This window comes from Lissotriton helveticus, chromosome 2_2 (assembly GCF_964261635.1).
Source record: "Lissotriton helveticus chromosome 2_2, aLisHel1.1, whole genome shotgun sequence".
Lineage (NCBI taxonomy): Eukaryota > Metazoa > Chordata > Amphibia > Caudata > Salamandridae > Lissotriton > Lissotriton helveticus.
In genome coordinates this window covers 190,278,754-190,297,721 of record NC_136060.1, presented here as the reverse complement: position 1 = coordinate 190,297,721, position 18,968 = coordinate 190,278,754, and the positions used below count along the sequence as shown (strand labels likewise).

The 18,968-nt window shown below is 42.7% G+C and overlaps 1 protein-coding gene across 1 annotated transcript in view; it reads left to right on the top strand.

The window, feature by feature from the left end:
• Nucleotides 1-18,968, top strand: part of FAM114A1 (family with sequence similarity 114 member A1) — a 271,172-nt gene that overhangs the window by 121,402 nt on the left and 130,802 nt on the right. Inside the window, exon 7 of the mRNA XM_078678335.1 lies at nt 994-1,146. Coding sequence (XP_078534461.1) covers nt 994-1,146 — 153 coding nt within the window. The remainder of the gene's footprint in view (nt 1-993; nt 1,147-18,968) is intronic.

Genomic DNA, 18,968 nt, shown 5'->3' with positions numbered 1-18,968 from the left:
CACGATCAGGTTTATCAGGTTTGAGTACTAAACCTCAGCCTCTGGCGGGGCAAAGGAGTTTGACAAGGATGGCAAGATTTGACAAGATTACGGAGCTGTATAGACTGAGTATACTAGATGATAAAGTCCTATGAGAAAAATTGTGGTAGGGATACTGTAGGGGGGAAAAGGAGGGAAGAAATAAGAAGTTAACATGGAGGAAGGGAAATAAAAGAAAAGTAGAGAACCAGGGAAAAGAAGGGAGAGAATAACTGGAGTAAAAAAAGAGGTACATGGGCTGCATGTAAGGAGAGAGAAGGTAAAATGTAAGGTGCTAAACAGGCAGATGAGATTAGAGGAAGAAATGATAGACGAAGGCGTGACAGGAGGAAAAAGACACCGAGAAGGAAAGGAGAGAAAGACTGCATGAGGAAAAGAAGAGGAAAGTGATGAGACATCGGGAAAAATAGCTAAATAGAGGAAAAGAAGAGGGGAGAAAGAGGCTGTGCAGCAGGAAATTAAGGGAGACAAGTTGACTGGATGAGACAGAGAGAAGTCCTCATAATTTGAAAAGGAATGGATGAAGAGCACAGAGGAGAAGGCGGGCACAAGCGAGAAGGTATAGGGGAGTTAAATAAATCAGACATAATTGCTGAAAAAGATGGATGAGTCCCTGGGAAAAGAATTCAACAGGTATGTCATATTTTGCCACATAATAGTCCGAAGTATTAACCAAGCAATGGTTTACGAAAAGTCACAACTCACAAATGTGGGCCACTTTTAGGGGGGCCCATTGTCCCTGGCCTGTTGTTTGTTCCTTGTGACCCTGAACACACCAGAAGCAGATATTTAAATTCAGTTAAGTGCGTCATTAAAGAGATTTAGCGACCCCACTTTGAGCTGCCTTGCAGCCAGTGCCTGTCCTGGTCGGAAAATATTTTATAATTAAATAATGAAGCCCGAGTGGCTACTGGCTGGGAGGAAGGCTGACGTGCACCTGTTCCTCTGTTGCAGATGCTGAGAGAAGCCAAAGAGAAGGAGAAGCAGCGGCTGGCCCAGCACGTGGCGGATGAGAGGACGGCGCACTACGGGCTGCTCTTTGACGAGTTCCAAGGCCTCTCCCATCTAGAAGCCCTGGAAATTCTCTCTAGTGAAAGTGAAACTAAGGTATGGCACAGTACGTTTACTGGAAACACATGTTTGTGGGACCGCAGCACAGATATTCCATGGTGCAGCTTTTCGAGGGACAAAAGTGAAATCCAGTCTGGCAGTTTCATATGGGACTGGCAACACCGCAATCCATCAAACATAGTTAGTAGTTACCACTTCCACAGATATGTATTCAGACATAATCACTCCTCACACAACAACCACCAACCAAGTAATAAGAGGATATCATGTCTTTGAACGATCCCATAGCGAGATTACAGCTTAAATCACACTACGAGAGGAGAATTCAACTATTGTATTAGTTGGCCGTCAGACTTTTGATTAAAAGGTTTTCTAAAGTACAACTGGTCGGTCAGTTTGTATTACTGTTAAAACAGCATTGGCAAATCCAATAGGTCCCGCCTTTGGAATGTATTGGTTTTGCCAATGGTTTTACAAACCATCATACTCTCACTTGAATACACAAAACACATGCACACCTAACACAACATACCATACACGCATCATTCCACACGGGAATCAGTGCTAATTTACACAGTCAGATGATCAAAATTACACCCAAACACCATTCCACACATGCACCAGTACACATTCACACTATAAGACATACCTTTTCATACACACACGTATCACACTGACAGACATTTTACCAATTGGCTCCACCACACATTAGATGCACACAGCTGTGCTCACAGCTTGGCACCATCTAGATTCACACATCATTCCATACACACCACCATGCAAAAAACACACCATTCTACAAATGTTTGTTTACACCAATGCATACCACACAAGCGCACACCAAAGACATACTGTTGCACACACCAACTCCATCAACACACATGCAATGTGACCCTAAAAATCTTACACAGAGGTTTCCAGTGCTTCTGTCTAGGCTGCAATAGTCCTGTGTTTATAAGCAACGTCTGTGCTGTACTAAAGATGCTTCTTTCAGAGTAAAAGGGCACGCTTTGAAAGTTTTGGGGAGAGTATGAGCATCGATGCAATCCAGGTGGCTGGGTTACAACTTACCTGCGTGACTGGGATGCCGCATGTAGTAATGCTGCCTGCAAAGACGAGCTGCCCTGCGTGTGCCACTACCACAGCTGGTTTAAAATGTTACATTACTCCTTTCTCCACCGAGACGCTAAAAAAAAGATACAACACAGCCAGCGCTGGCCATGTCACAGCGCTTTTATTTTGTTACTGAAGGGGACCGGGAGCAGGAAGCAGCACAGAGATGGTGTGTGTGTGTTAGGGGAGAGCAATGGGGATGCAGAATGTGGGGAGTAAAAGTGGTATGATGCAGCCAGTGCTGTCTGCGTCATATTGGGTTTTTAGGTAGAGCCTAGCGCAACGGGCATGCGCTGCTCTGCCAGGCATTCTATATCTGGTATGTGTGGTGGAAGAAACACCCCTCTTTTCTATTGGCTACTGTTAGTGCCCTTATTAAATGTCTGCTTTTGTTTGGTGGATAGGGTAAATTAGTTCCGCCTTTTGGCATTTTGGACCCACCCAGATGACTGCCCCTGTTACTGTGGCATTATTCTGTTCCTGCCGACCCAGTCTCTCCCCACATTTTGTCCATAATTGGGCCAGCCCTCCTCACAGGCCTTACTAAGCTTTTTAATCTATCCTTATGCCACTAAATGGTCCCCACAAAATGGAAAGCGGCCATGGTCAAGCCTATTTTAAAGAAGTCTACCCTAGACCCCAAAGAACCAAACAACTATCGGCCCATCTCCCTTTCTTTGGGAAAGTCTTGGAGTCAACAACTCACCACTTTTCTAGCTAGTAATACACTACTGGACTTTTCCCTATCTGGGTTTCGGGCTGCGCACAGCATGGAAACTGCTCTGTTAGAGGTAGTCGACAAGAACAGACTCTCCCTCGATGCTGGTCAGTCAGCCATTCTGGTTCTACTTGATCTATCGGCTGTCTTTGACACCATCTCCCACAGTACGCTTGTGAATCGTCTGTGGGATATGGGCATCAGGGGTAATGCATTGAATTGGCTTAGGAGCTCTCTAACTGATTGTTCTTCGAAAGTACATGCTGGCACTTTTGTCTCCCGCAGCCAAGTGATAGAAAAGAGTATCCCCCGGGTTCTATCTTAAGCCCCATGCTTTTCAATCTGTACGTGGCACCCCTAGCTAGAGTGATCAGATCGTATGGCTTCGACACTGTGTCATATGCCGCTGATACACAACTACTAATCACGCTAGGCCCAGATCCAACGGACACCAAACTCAGATTTATTAAGTGTATGTCCGACATACACATCTAAATGCAAACTAATCATCTGCAACTTAACGCCAGCAAGATGGAAATCATCCTCTTTGGCAAAGCTCAAACCCTGTGGTCGAGGGATTGGTGGCCTCCCAATCTTGGCCCATGTCCATCTCCCAATTCCATGGTTCGTAATCTTGGGGTAATGATTGACAACCACCTCTCCCTGACTGACCATGTTAATCATGTGACGGGCATTTGCTATGGACTTATGCGCAGTCTCCGTAAGATCTTGCAATGGGTTCCATTGGCATCTCGGATACCGCTGGTTCAAGGATTAATCGTCAGTCGTCTAGACTCTGGAAAGGCCCTAATGGCCTCTATTAATGAAGAGCTCCTCACCAAACTACATATCCTTCAAAACACAGGTGCCAGACTTGTATTAAATCTACCTTCCCGATTCCCCTCAACACCAAGTTTGAGAGCTCTTCCTTGGCTTCCCATCAGGAAAAGTATAATCTTCAAATTCAACTGCCTGGTCCACAAAACCATTTATGGGAATGGACCACACTATCTTGCAAAAAAAAGTGATCTGGTATAACCCCACCAGAACCCTTAGATCCGCCAACAAACATCTTCAAATCCCTTTTAAGACCTTTATCGCCCGGAATGGCAGGAGATCTTTTTCATATCCTAGATTGGGTATTTAGCAATGACCAAAGACTAGAGGTAGGGACACCCCTGCCCCTGGCCTGGACAGACCATTACCTGGTTCCGATACAATGGACACCAGCTACCCCAGCACCAGTTGTTCCCCGTACTATCCTGCAGGGGAGAGAATGGTCAAAATTTTCGGTGGACCAGTGGATCGAATCCTTATCTCCGGCCCCTTCCCAATTGGGAACAGACCCCATACTTCTTTATGACACCTACACTAATTGGTTGGGTACAGCTCTCGATTCTGTTGCACCTTGGAAAGCTCTTAAAGAAAAAACCAAATCAAGAAATTCCCCATGGTACACTCCTCCACTCAAAGAGCTGAAAAGAGGCTGTAGGAAACTGGAACGCACCTGGAGGGTTTCCCGCAATAATCTAGATAAACTTAGTTATCAAGAGGCAATTAAAAAATATAAAGCAGAAATTAGAAACTCAAAAGCCTTGTACTTTGAAAGCATAATTATTAGTGCCTCTAATTCATCAAGTGAAATCTTTAAAATTGCAAAATCCCTCATTGATACCCCAACTACTCCCCTTGATCCTAACAAAATCCAACTACGCTGCGATAATCAGGCAGAATATTTTCACAAGAAAATACAGAATATCATCGCCACATTTAAACCACCCAAAGGCTCCCCTTTACCTCAGTTGACGCCACACACGCTGGATGAGTTTCCTCTACTCAATGAGGACTCACTGGATATTCTGATGCAGAGGGTTAAATCTGGCTCGCCTACTGATCCGGCCCCCCCTTTCCATCTACTTAAAATCAAGGACATCATCAGACCTATTATTCTTAAAATCTTAAACTCCTCTATCACCACAGGCATAGTCCCACCAGCATGGAAACGTGCCCAAGTTAGAGCACTTTTGAAAAAACCAACTTTGGACCCTGACAACATGGCCAACTATCGTCCAATTTCACTCCTTCCCTGGATTAGCAAATTGCTGGAGAAACATATTAATGCCTCCGTCACTCAATATCTGGAACATAACCTCCTGCTCCACGATTCCCAAGCAGGTTTCCGCCCAAAATTAGGCACAGAAACGGCCCTTCTGACTGTGACTGAGATGGCTAGGAAACAGATGGATCAAGGCGGCACTGTAGCAATTATGTTGCTTGATCTCAGTGCCGCCTTCGATACCGTCAACACTAGTATCCTCCTTGACCGCCTACGCCACATAGGAATTACAGGGAAGGCCATAATATGGCTTCAATCTTTTCTGGAGGACCGTTCCTTCGAGGTAGTCGAGAACGATGCCCACTCAAAAATCTGGCCCCTTGATCAAGGTGTACCACAGGGCTCGTCTTTGAGCCCTACCTTATTTAATGTGTATCTACAACCCCTTGCGGACATTGTGCGCTCGTTTGGCCTAGATATCGTAACCTATGCCGACGACACACAATTAGTGGTATCCATGAATCAGCCTAATACCTCTCCCCCCAATCTCACGAATTGCTTGGTAGCGATAAATCATTGGATGACCTCCTCACACTTAAAGCTCAATGGTGAGAAAACTGAGCTTATGATTTTGGGCAACTCACCTACTCCGGGCCCTACGCTCGACTGGCCCCCCAGTATGGGGAATCCACCCCAACCCAAGACCCAAATAAAGAGTCTGGGTATGTGGTTGGATTCAAAGTTGGACTTCAAGCAACAAGCTACTGCCCTGTCCGCTACCTGTGGCCTGATGCGGATGCTCAGGAAGGTGCTGCCTCTTCTTCCCTTCCAGGCACGTAGAATCATGGTGCAAGCCATTGTCCTGTCCCGTCTGGACTACGGAAACTCATTATACTTAGGAGCCCCTATCTCTACCACCAGAAGACTTCAGATTACACAGAATGCAGCCGCTCGCCTTCTCCTAAGCCTGGGCCGGCGAGATTCCGGCACAGCAGCATTAAAGAAACTGCACTGGCTGCCCATCAAGGCCAGAGTCGTGTTTAAATCCATGTGCATTATGCACAAAGCCATGTGGAAAACTGCTCCAGCCATGGTTTGCTCCCTTGCAAACCCTTATCTCCCTAAAAGAAGCCTGAGATCCAGCTCAGCTTTCCTGGCTACCGTTAACAGAACCAAACGGGCAAGATGGGGTGGACGCTCCTTCTCCTGGAATGCCGCTAGAGCCTGGAACTCCCTGCCTGACACCCTTCGTGGCGAGCCTAACTTGCTGAAGTTCCGGAAGGAACTGAAAACGCTTCTTTTCACCTAACTTGGCTCTCTGACTTTCTCATGACTCAAACAATATAGCGCTACGAGGCCTCCGGGTAGCATGCGCTTAACAAAACACCACTAATAATAATAATAATAATAATATCTTGCCCCCACCCAGTGGAATTCACTCCCTTTGCATCTACGTATGGAAACCAACCACAGAAAATTCCGTAAGAATCTTAAAACCTGGCTGTTCTGATCTCTCCTCTCTCTGTTTGCCCCCTTCATTCTATTTCCTCTATGTTCTTGGTTTTAGGCTAGCGCTTTGAGGCCCTCAGGTGATATGTGCTCTTAATAAAATCCGATAACATAACAACATAACATAGACAAGGAAAGCAAATGACAACTTGAAACCATTAGCTATAAGGACATTTTAGGTCATAAGTTTAGCAGTGCTTTGATAATTTACAAATACCTCTTCAAACAACACCATGGGTTCCAGCAGCAGTATCTTTTTCAGTAAGAATTTGTAATTGTTTACCGCACATGACTCTCCCCCGCAGTGGATGTGTCATATAAAAGCCTTTGTCTCTTCCGCCACCCCCTTCTGGATTAAGTGTCTGTCCGTTCAAAGGTGCCCTTTAGAGAGGAATCCTTATATTCCTGGTTTAAGGAAAATGAATGTGAGAAGAAACTAACAACGACACACAAGTATTATTTATTTATTTATTGCATTTCTATGGCGCAACAGCTACCCTGAGGGTTTCCCGGCACCCTGGATCAGCATTTGTAGAAGACGTCTTATGGCCGTTATAGATCAAATAGCCAGGCTTTCACTCGTTTGCGGAATCGAAGGTAGCAAGGTTCCAGTCTGAGATGGATAGGGAGTGAATTCCAAAGTACTGGTGCTAGGTATGAGAAGGAGCGACCACCTAGTCGAGCTCTTTTTACCCTGGGCACAATAAATTTAGCTTGCCCTGCTGAGCGTAGATTTCTTGGGGGAAGGTAATTACTAACCATTTTACATAGGTACTTAGGAGCTATTCCTGCATTTATTCTGTGCATATAGCACAGAGCTTTAAACTTTACTCTGCTGGAGATCCGCAGCCAGTGTAAGTTTTTGAGATGTTCTGTCATCCTTGTTCTCCCTGGCAGATTCAGGAGTATTCTTGCGGCGGAATTTTGTACCACTTGTAATTGGTTTAGTGTTCTATTCGTGGTTCCAAGAAATAGGACGTTACCGTAGTCTAGGCGCGACATTATTAATGCCTGGATAACAGTCCTTTGTGCTCCCTCCGGTAATTGCCATAGAATTTTTCTAAGCCATTTAAGGATCAGAAGGCATGTGGAGGCCGTTTTGGCAATGTGTATCTGCATGGTCATGTTGTCATCAATGATTATCCCTAAATTTCTTACATGTTGGACTGCAGTTGGAGTGCTCCAATACCCTCCGGTCGGGCTACAACTACAAAGTGCTAATAACAAGCCAAGCCAACCCTTCCTATTTATTAACACCTGGCTTTCTAGTTACCCAGGTAAACTTCGGACAAAAGTAAGCAGAGTCTTCTGAAGTGAATAAAACTTCTGCCGCTGTCCGTCATGTCTGCAGGGACTGTAGGGATCTCGGAGCTTCGTCCAGGCAACACAACTGCGCCAACGCGGGCATGTAGGGAAAGCGGACGAAAATGTTAGGAGCTGCCAAACTGCTGACCATAGTTAAAGCTCTACATTTTGCTGTAGTTGGGAAAAAATGGATTTTTAAATGTTTTGGGGAGCTGCAGCACAAAAGAAAGGCTCGTGGCTTCCATGTTAAATTTGCAGCGCACATGGCACATTAGAAAAAATATATATAAAAAGTTAAAGTGCGACACCTTAGCCTTTAAAAAAAGAAAAAATGTGTTTGTTAACCTGAATATGGCGAGCAACATATAAAGAAAGGTGCAGCTGGTTAAAAAGAAAAAAGCGGCTACTGGAGAGCATGTCCTGCCTGCAACATGGCAGGAGAAAGTCATTTAACAAAATAGTGCTCGCAGACTATAAATGAAAGATACTGAGTAACAACACACGTAAGAGGGCCAGTCTTCATGGGAGGTTACAAAAGGAGAAAAGGCGGTACTAAGGAGTGACTACCAAGACTATTCAGTAATCAAAAGCAACCATTTACCAAGGACAGCCACAGCAGACAATTAAAAAGATGGACAGAGAGTGGGCAGAGCCTCAAGTCCATACCTGAATACAGCATGTCTCGAAGAGAGAGCACAAGCGCTGCCTAGCCGAGACCTAAAAACTGACAGCTGGTGAGGTCAAGCAACAAACAGGGACAGCAGGTAGGGGCAAACAATAAACATGGTCAATGGGTAGGTGAAAGCAAAATGTAGGAAGTGAAGGAGGGAGGGTGGGGACAACACGGAAGGGGGAGAAGGACATGAGGGTGCCTTTTGAAAATGACACATTCAGGTAGAGTACTTAAACAGAAAAAAGTAGCACCTAAATAAAAGAGCTAACTTTAAGGTCACTTCAAATACTTCATATTTGTAATAAAACGCAAGCATGTGACTCATTCACACTTAACAACTAGTAATTATTATTAAGCACTGATTTGTTTGTGATAAAATATTTCCTGAAAATTGTTAGGGAATGTTCCAGCGTAACTGTTACGAAATATCTTTGAAAATGAGTACAGGAATTCTTTTCATTTCACACAGCTTTATTCGATCATTGTAAATAGACCATAAAAGTACAAGAATACATATAAAAAAATTCCAGATCAATAAATATTCATATATACATTAGTTAAAACATTATTAAACACATTTTACTGTGATCTAATTAAAACCTTTGAAATCAGTTATGTAAAAAGAACAGTTCATAATATGATTACAGGGTGCTGCTAGAAACTATACTCACCCTTTTCCTCTTCCTGAGGCAGGCCCATAAATATGAGGCGACACAGAAACAGGCAAATCGGTCACGTAGGGCTTTTAAGAAATACACTGCGACCCGACATTTCCTAAAATTATGATGCCTCAGAATTGGCAGTAAACAATTTCCTTTCCTCTGAATATTTTTGACAAAATAGTAGGATATGCAGATCTGTCTGCGCCGCGAGGTTGTTACAGGAGCAGCTATCGAGATCTGCTAGCCTATACTTTTTTTGTGGATATCCCAGGAATAACGGGATCATGTTTAATCTGAAGCATAGTGAAATAAATCAGTGCTGTGTGTTGTTTATCCGTGCTAAGTATTGGAAACCATCTCCTGGTATTGATGGGACCAAGTGATACGCAACAGTAGAGTAATGGATCGTTTTTTTCCCTGCAGGCGTATTTTGCTTTTGAGAACATAGATCTTTTTTTTTTTAAAACTCTTTATTGTCAGGAAGTCAAAAGACACAGTTGTCGTGTATTTCTATAGGTTCTGAATCGATCCCCCTATTCCTGACCCTATTCTGGTTAAACTAACTATCAAGTTAACTAACAGTCAGCCCATGAGGCAAGAAAACCCCCATGATGCAGATACCGTTATCTGACGCAGTCACACTACGGCACAGGAACGTGTTATCTGATTAGGTCATAACGCTTGAGATCTAATTAGACAAGCGACATTCCTCCAGCCCCTGATAAGGCATACGACGTTCTTATAACAAATCAAACCTATGACAACCTGGAAAATCCGTGCGGCCATTGTTTTGATTTCACAGAGAACTTTAGTAAAGAATGTGCTAACGAGCAAATCGTATGACATCTTTATTGACGTATCTATGTCCATCCTTACGTCAATCTCGGCACCTTTAAGGTATAAATATTGCTGATCTTGCCCTATGCAAACACACGCGTGGTGACAAGACGGAGCAGCCATACTTGCCGAAGCCGAGAGCAGAAGCAGACCCCGCTGGCAGCAGCCCCGCCTTCCTGACGCGCTGAGAGACGCGCTGCTATCTCAAGCCGAGAGACCCAGCACCGGCGTTTCTGGGCAGCCCTCGCAGGCAGCCTGGGATATCGAGAGCAGAGAAAGAGATACCATTCCTCATTCATCCTAACTTCCAGGTACAGAACTGAATAACCCCTCACAGAGAATTCTTTAGTTATTCACTTGGCAAAAACAAACTTAACTTAAACTGTAACTTTCTATTCCCGCCCACGCATTAGACTTAGGTCAGGTACACGGGGTAGGCGTATTTAGAAACACCAGTTGAGCACGTTTAGTCAAAATGTATATGTGTATGTAAATATATTTTAATCATTTTAAACATCATATGGCTCAGAAACCATATCAATGTTTTTACAGTATTATTTTATACTATTGCTTTTAATGTATGCACTTTACTTAACTATAAGTATTGCAATAATATCGATCCATTTCTCTTGTACGAGAAAAGAGACTGATCAATAAATAACATCTTTTATTGAACACGCCCGTCTCTTCCTTTTCTCTACATTCTGATGAGACTAAGAATGCACGTACTGACTGAGTAAAATAATTGCCTTGTGCTCACACGACTCTCGAGATTGACTCTTGATTAGGGGAGAGCAAAGTTGTCATGTTCTATGGTTGTCAGAAACTAAATCCCTTCTTGTCTAATCAGGGGAGTTAATTCCTTCCTTGAACATTCGAGAAAGTTTCTAGCGAACTCTGAGCTTAGCTGGCAAACCCAAAAATTAAGTCTAGTATCGACAGTAGTAGACCTAGTTAACGTCTGGCCTAGGCCTTTACTGCTGTAGGTACTATTCCAATGCGCAGAGCCTATTGGGAAAATAGGAGCTACACTACATGGCGCCCAACGCGTTTGGAAAGGGCGATAAAACTAACGTAAGACATTTAGAGTAACTCAGTCGTGCTTTCTCACTCAGACCCCTTTTTCCATTATACTCCAAAGACGTCTGGAGTGGGTGAAAGGTAATATCCTCCAAAACCTCGCAGGAGGGAACTCCTATGTAAGGTTCTTGGTATAGTCAACGTTGAAGGATAAAAACATTCCCAAAATATTGTGTAACTAATCTCTGTTTCCATAAAGAAACCTGATCTGCCAACAAACATAATACCATCCTGTCTGTAAAATGGCAGAGAGTGATGATGAAAGAGAGGCAGTTAGATTAGCAACTGAACTCGCAGATGCTGATGCTACCATGCAAGCAGCAGACCCGAATATAACACTCATTCCGGTCATTAAAAGGAGATCTATAACCTTAAAACTTATAGAAAATGGACTGACACCTAGAGGTGGCACAGTCATATTCGTAATCGAGGCACACGAATATCGGCAGACAGAGGTATACTATTCATGGATACATTTTCCAGCAGCAAATGCTGTAACAAAGTACTTCCACTATTACAAAGTAGAGGAACCTCCTGAAACGTACACTCCTTTCGAGGAGGTGGAAGTACCACTCAAATTCCAAGAGCATTTGCTCTTATTTGATGGCGCCCTAATACATAACAATCACATTACAAGACTCGGTCCTTTTAGGAAGACCAGGAGCAACGTGGCCGGTCTTAGCCGGATACACACCGCATCCAGACATCGATAGAATGCCTGCAGCAGAGCTGTTAATACAGCTAAAACAACTACTAAAAATTCATAGACAATTAGTTCAGTATGTAATGCGGACTTCAACAATTCAGCCAGCGATTAAACTTCCACAGCTGACCCCTCACCAGGGGAACACAAATAAAATTACACCACAGAACATCCAATCCTGCCTAGGTAAAGTTCCAGCTAAACGGGAACAGATACCATTCTGGTTGGCACAGAAAATTACCCAAATAGAGGCGGTGTTTCCTGACACCACCCCATTAGAAAAACACAGGATTCTGACTATATGTCTCCCAATGGGAATCGCACCACACATTGAGGACTGTGACACTTGGGGTACAGTCTTTGCTTCCATCTACACAAAAACGCACGGTGTTCCATCCATTTCGGTAATACCAGATGTGCTAAAACAAATTCAAGATGAATACGGTCCAGAACCTGCTTTAACTCTTGGTATGAAATTACTAAAAGACTTCAAGCAGGTCTCGGCTATATTATTAGCCAACATAAAAGGTGAAGCAGCAAACGTGGCGATCCGCCAGAGGTTAAAAGAGACAGATATAGCAGACCAACCAGCTGAAATTGCCAGAATCATAGAAAAATCCTATGAAGAACTAGGCAGAGATAGTCTAGGTGGAATACCAGTAAAACCGCAACTGACTACAAGTCCAGAAAAAATATTTTTTAATAATAGTTCACCAAAAAAGAACTGGGATGGAAACAAACAATCCAATCCTAAAGAAAAGAAATTCCAGTCCCGAGGAAGGTCTCCTAGGCGAAGAGAGAAATCTCCAAACCAAAGACAAAGGTCACCGCAGAGTGACCCCTCTGGGAATAGATATAACCTTAGAAATAGGGATAATATTAAAAAACCTGATAGATATCAAGACATTGATACACGTCCCTCTCAATCTTTTCAGACTTCCTCGCAGAAATCGGAAAGAAGAGGACGATCAGAAGAGCACGCCAAGTCCAAAGACAAGGAACCTGCTCAGCCAAAAAAGAAATTACAATTTCCAAAAAAGAAGGTAGCCAGTATCAAGGTAGTTAAAAATGCCGAGAATACTGAGGACACAACTGAAAAACGGAGAATGGGCTCAGACAATGCTAGACAGCGCAGCAGAGGTGAGCATAGCTCGCAAAGTCCTTATGAATCATCTGGAGACAGTGGACACGAATGAATACCTTCAAGTGGAAACTGCAGACACCAGAGTTAGCAAGCCCCACAAGATATACGAGATAACATTACGTATAGAGGGAGATAAGACTAGGAAAATTAGGGGACTATTTTGGGATAACCTTTCAAAGGGTTATGACATCCTTCTAGCTGAAAAAGACTGGCCACCAGAGTTTGTCAGGGAGTGCCCTCATGGCGAAGAAGTAATTATGCCTGCCTTCTCGAATCAAATACCGATTCATAAAAAATACACACTTGCTAGAAAGTGGGCAGTGGCCTTAGCACCTGCTTTATATAAAAATCATGTAGGATGGGATGAGGATTCTCCTCCTCACAAAATCCAGTTAAAATCACAACCTACTGCACAAAGGCAGTACCCAATTAAGCAAGAAGCTAAAAAACAGGTAAATGAAATACTAGATCAGCTAGAATACCAGGGGGTGATTGAAACTTGCACCTCACAAATGAACAACCCTTTGTTTCCGGTCTCCAAACCAGACAATTCATATCGTCTAGTTTTGGATTACCGACACCTTAACACATGTTGCAAAACCTTTGCAGTGCAAAACTCACACAGTGCTGCACTAATGAATAACATAGTGCGCAAAAAATACAAAACAACCTTGGACATCTCCAATGGATTCTTTTGTCAAAACATAGCACCAGAGAGCAGATATTTAACTGCATTCTCAGTAAATGGCACTCAAAAACAATTCTGTCGGTTAGCCCAGGGGTACAAGAACAGCCCGGGGGTATTCTCAGCGAGAGTAACAGAATTACTACAACTATATGATGATGAAGCATTATCTTATGTCGATGACATTTACTTAACAGATGATGACTTGGAGACTCACTTGAAAAGGGTGAACACCATAATACTTGGGTTCGCTGCAGAGGGTTACAAATTCAACTTTAAAAAATCCAGAATTGCCCATATGACAGTCCTATTCTTAGGATATGAGTTATCAAGTGAAGGTAAAAGCCTGGCAGACAATTTCCTAGAGAAATGTGCCGTAATCCAAGCTCCTAAAACACTAAAAAACCTACAGTCAATTCTAGGCTTCCTAAATTTCGGAAGAACATACATTGCAAATTACGCAGAAAGGGTCAAACCCCTTTATGATCTAATTAAACCAGACTTTAAAAGATCCAATTGGACTCAAACACACACAGAAATTTTGAGATCCTTACAAACAGACATGCTAATTAAAACAAAATTAGAAACACGTGATAACACACGCAATCTTGTGATTCGAGTCATCCCAGGGAGATGCGGATTCACATACCTGACTTCTAATGAAGGAGAAAAGGTACCAATTGCATTCAAATCACACTTGTACACAGAAGCTGAACAGAAATTCAGTAATACAGAAAAAATCATTCGTGCAGTTCAAACCGCAATAGCTAGAGAAAAAGACATAGCTGACGGTAGACATATCACAGTCAGAACAGCAGAATCAGCCTTTGAGGCACTAACAACACCTTGTAATTTACCAACAACAACATTGAATCCGGAATGGATACAATGGGTGAATTCAATCACAACGGACAAAGTATACTACTACTTTGATCCAGAACTAGAAGAATTAAAAAATCTAAATTATGAAAAGACGTATCCTCTGCCAATCGACATTCTTCCTCTACGACATTACGCCTGTGTAATCTATACAGACGGACATGCTCAACCCTCCGTTTGGGGAGAACATACAAACAATCCCACATGTGAGATTACAAAAGAAGTGTGGCGCGGAGGTAAACTAAGACCTCTATTAACAAAATCACACTCAGTAGAAACTAATTCAGAACTACAAACTGAAATAATAGCTTTGAAAATGACGCTAGATAATGCGGATCGCGAATTCCCGACGCTTATAGTGTCAGATTCATATTACTGCGTCAAAGCATATAACAAGGATTTGCAGACATGGATTCAGAACGGTTACAAAGATGACACAGATGCACCAATAAAGCAGAGACTGCTCTGGGAACAAGTAGCTCTTTTGAAAAAAGAACTACCAAAGACTCACGTGACACACTCACTGAGTCATCAGCGTGATGGCGTTCACGTTGTGGGGAATTCATTGGCTGAAACAGCCGCAGCGGCAGCCACTAAACCGGCTCCCGTAGATCGAAAAAAGCGTACATTAAAATACATTGACGGTGAAACAATGCTGGCGGTGAAAACGTCATCAAAAGGCGACTGTTCAGCGTTACCGATCAACTATCCACTCAATTATACATACATAATCGATGCAAACTCCGTCCCTTTTGCTCGAATCCCTGGAGTGGGGGATAGAGTGATTCCAAACATGGACAGGAGAAACTTGTTAATCGCAGACGCACACATGGGCGAGGGTCTCAGACACCTTAAATTAAAAGATTCTCTGGAAGAATTACAATCACGGTACTGGTGGCCAGGCATGAGCCTGCACTACACCATGTTTGTAAAAAACTGCCCAAACTGCAACAGAGATCGCAGTGGGGAGAGAAGCAGTTTAATACCTCGTCGTATCAAGGCAGATAATATTACCAGCAAAAAGAATGGCTTGCGATTAACATATACAGGCTAGTTTCCACTTATAATGTAGATCACCAGCACTCGGCTGACGTCCGGACTATTATACAAGATTTGCGAGTCTAATTGGCATATACGCTAAGAGCATGTTACGTTTGACCATTGTTTTCACTCAGGCAAACCAGCCTGGGGGGAAACATGGCCAAATGAGCACAGTCCAGCGGGAATCTTCTCACTTCCTTCCTGAGGGTACGGGATGGTGTAAAGAAAAAACCAAGGCAGAAAGCAATCTATAATAGAAAGGATATTAGGTTCGGGAGCTGGGTGGGTCAAACATCTAATAAGTGTCCAACGTAGTCTAAATAACTTGCCAAGAAATTCTCTGAAGGGATTCAGTCCGTACGAATTATTATTCGGAACTAGGATGTTGATCTCTGACCTTGATAGTCAGACTTCAGTGGTAATAGAAAAAACCTTTGATGTCAAAGACCGTTTGGCTATTTTGCAGGACTTAAACAAAACAAGAAAAGACCTGAGCAACATACAGTTGAAACAACAGCCAACAACCACTGAAGAATCACCACCTGTCCCAGCAAGACCTGTCTGGATTCCAAAAGTCGGGGATCTAGTCAGGGAAAAGATCGCGGTAAAGAAGGAATTTGGGCCTTCTTACAGAAAAGCAGTTCCTGTCTTGTCTGTCAACGGGACAAGATCAGTTGTACTACCGCCACTTGCTGGTAAAAAGGAGAACCGAGTTGTATCCATCGACCTGGTAAAACCACAACATGTGGCCGATAACAAACAGTAGGCCAAGTGGACTCCCAATAAGTAGCAGAACACCAAGGTTTGCTACCAGCACAGAGGTCCTAACAAAAAGGCTCATCACATTCGAAACGCCTAAAGAAGAACAAGAAGGACTATGCAACAATGCAATAGAACTCAGACCTCTGAAAACCCAAATAAAGACATTTAGCAGAGACACACCAATCTATACTGAAGTACCGAGTGAAAATGCAAAAAACAGAAATCCTGAACCAATTGGAACAATTGACAGAACTGCATCCGGTTACTTCATCAACTTCGATGATTCCTCTGACGGCTTCAGTGAATCAAAGACACAGCCATCATCAAAATCCTTTAAAGACAAAGCTAAGGAACTTTTGAAACATCTGAAAGAAACATATCTGGTTTCTCCATGGATTGAATTTTGGGTGGGTTTTGGTGCATTTATCCTCATACTTTGGCTCATCATGGTATTTACTTTGGGACGCTTCATTGAGGGAAAATATGCTAAAATGGACACAGCAAGCCAGAACATCAACTTGGTCCTCAAACCACACACATCTTCACACGTCGAGAAAAGAGAACTTTCTTCAGCCAACTTCACAGCCAATCCTATACCTGGTGGGGTAGCCTGGGACAACACTGACTATGAAATTTATGGTCCGGTCGAGATCCTGAAATATCCACACCAAATCAAGATCTCCTTGAGTGACTTTGCAAAACCAAACTCATTTGCTGATGATTGGGACTTCGAAAGTATTAACAACATGATGTCTGACTTAGTAATGTCTGCTAAATTTACAAAACATGATTATTTGCAAGGTTCTACAAATTATGACAGTATGTATTGCTATAACCACTATGGTAACCATTTTTTACATAAATCTGCACAACCTAGAAATGTTTTGAATTACAATCAATGGGAACACTGTGCTACACCTCCAAAAGGGAGCTCAAGAACCGTTTACGACAAATATTCATATTTTTCAGGTTTTAACACAAGTAATGCTGAAACATTTTATTTTAAATTGTCAAACAAGACAGGGATGAAAACCATGATAACCAACACAAAATTGATATATTCAGATTCATTCTTTGAAAAAATGAATACATTTGGATTTGATTATTGGGACAAAAATGTTGATTTGAAAAGTGTTTGGGGTACAAAAGAATGGCAAGTACAGGGTATAGAAGCTTTGTTTAGAGCCTGCATGATCCCAGAACAAATGATATTTTTAAATGACACTGTTCAACAAACCACCTGTCTTGGCTTAGCAAAAATCAAAGATTTAATTAAACCGTCTATTCCAAAGCCAACAATGTTTAGCAATAGCTCTGATACAGATAAAGAGATAGACGTAAACCATATATTAAACCAAAACAGAACACATCCTGATTGGAAACAATGGTTGATCTGGCCCACAGATACAAATCACTGTCAAGATAGATTCCTGAATAAAACACAGGGTTTCAAAATGACCAGGCCAGACCCTAGATATCCCCAAAGACATCACCCAGGGATAATAACAACCTACAGTGTGGGCAAATTATGCCTTCAATGGCTACAAACTTCCACAGTGCCTGAAATTAAGCAACACCAAACTTTACTTACTGATGGTGCTGACTTGCGTGATTTCATAATGGGACCACGCAAACAGCGTCAAAAGCGTTTCATAGCAGCCTCTGTATATGCAGCATACAATGAGGCCTGGAAGGTTACTCAAATTGAAACAGCAGAAAGAATACGGGAAATTGACCGTATCAATTTGGAAAAATCACTTTCTGTAGTGGACAATGGGTTAATGACTCTGTCCTCCAGAATTTTTTCATTGGACAGCATTGTGTCTTCAGCAATCGATATATTATCGCAAGACTTACTGTTATTACAACATGGTCAGTCACAATTGCGTTCTATTGTACAGCTTGGCTGGACGTTACAAAATCTGCGTTCAGGCTATGTGCCTTGGCGTTTAATCAACACAACGTCACTATTCCAAATCTTTAACCTTACTGATAGACAAATCGGTATGGCGCAAAAGGGTGCTGATTATACAATCTTGAGCATTGAAAAACTAGAAAGATTACCAATGACAATGTCAGAACGACCTGTCAGTGAATGGATAATCCACGGAATCATAAATATTCCAATCTCAACCTTCAGGTTTCAATACTGCCAAAAATATATACAGGCTGGCATGTACGAGAAATTGGGAAAGGGGCACCTTAAAACAACTTGGAACCTGCCCTATTCACATGCATGTGTCAGTAATAAAGGACAGAAAGTGTTTCTTAGTGGCAACAATTGTGCTATGTCACTAAGCGGCACGCTTCTGTGTAACGGTATTAGTTTGCACGGAGCCTGTGAAGGGAATTCATACAACCTTTCATGTCACCAGCAAGGCGCACCTGCAACTGAAATAGAACCATTCTTTCAAAGACTCTATAATGGGAGTTACATTCTTATTGTAGACCGCAGATGTTGTAGTCTTAGGCCCGGGACTCCTTATCTAGTCACTACGACGGCGAAGGTCAAGTGCTGTGGACGTTCTTTATTCCCCAGCTCCTTTCCAGACAGGGAGGCAAGGGCATGGCCCAGTTTGAAAATTACTTCTATTCGAATAGATACTTTAAGCAGAATGAAAACAGTGCTTCTTCAGACGCCTACAAGGCTCACGTCATCAAAAGAAACGTATGATCTACAAGTCGCAAGGA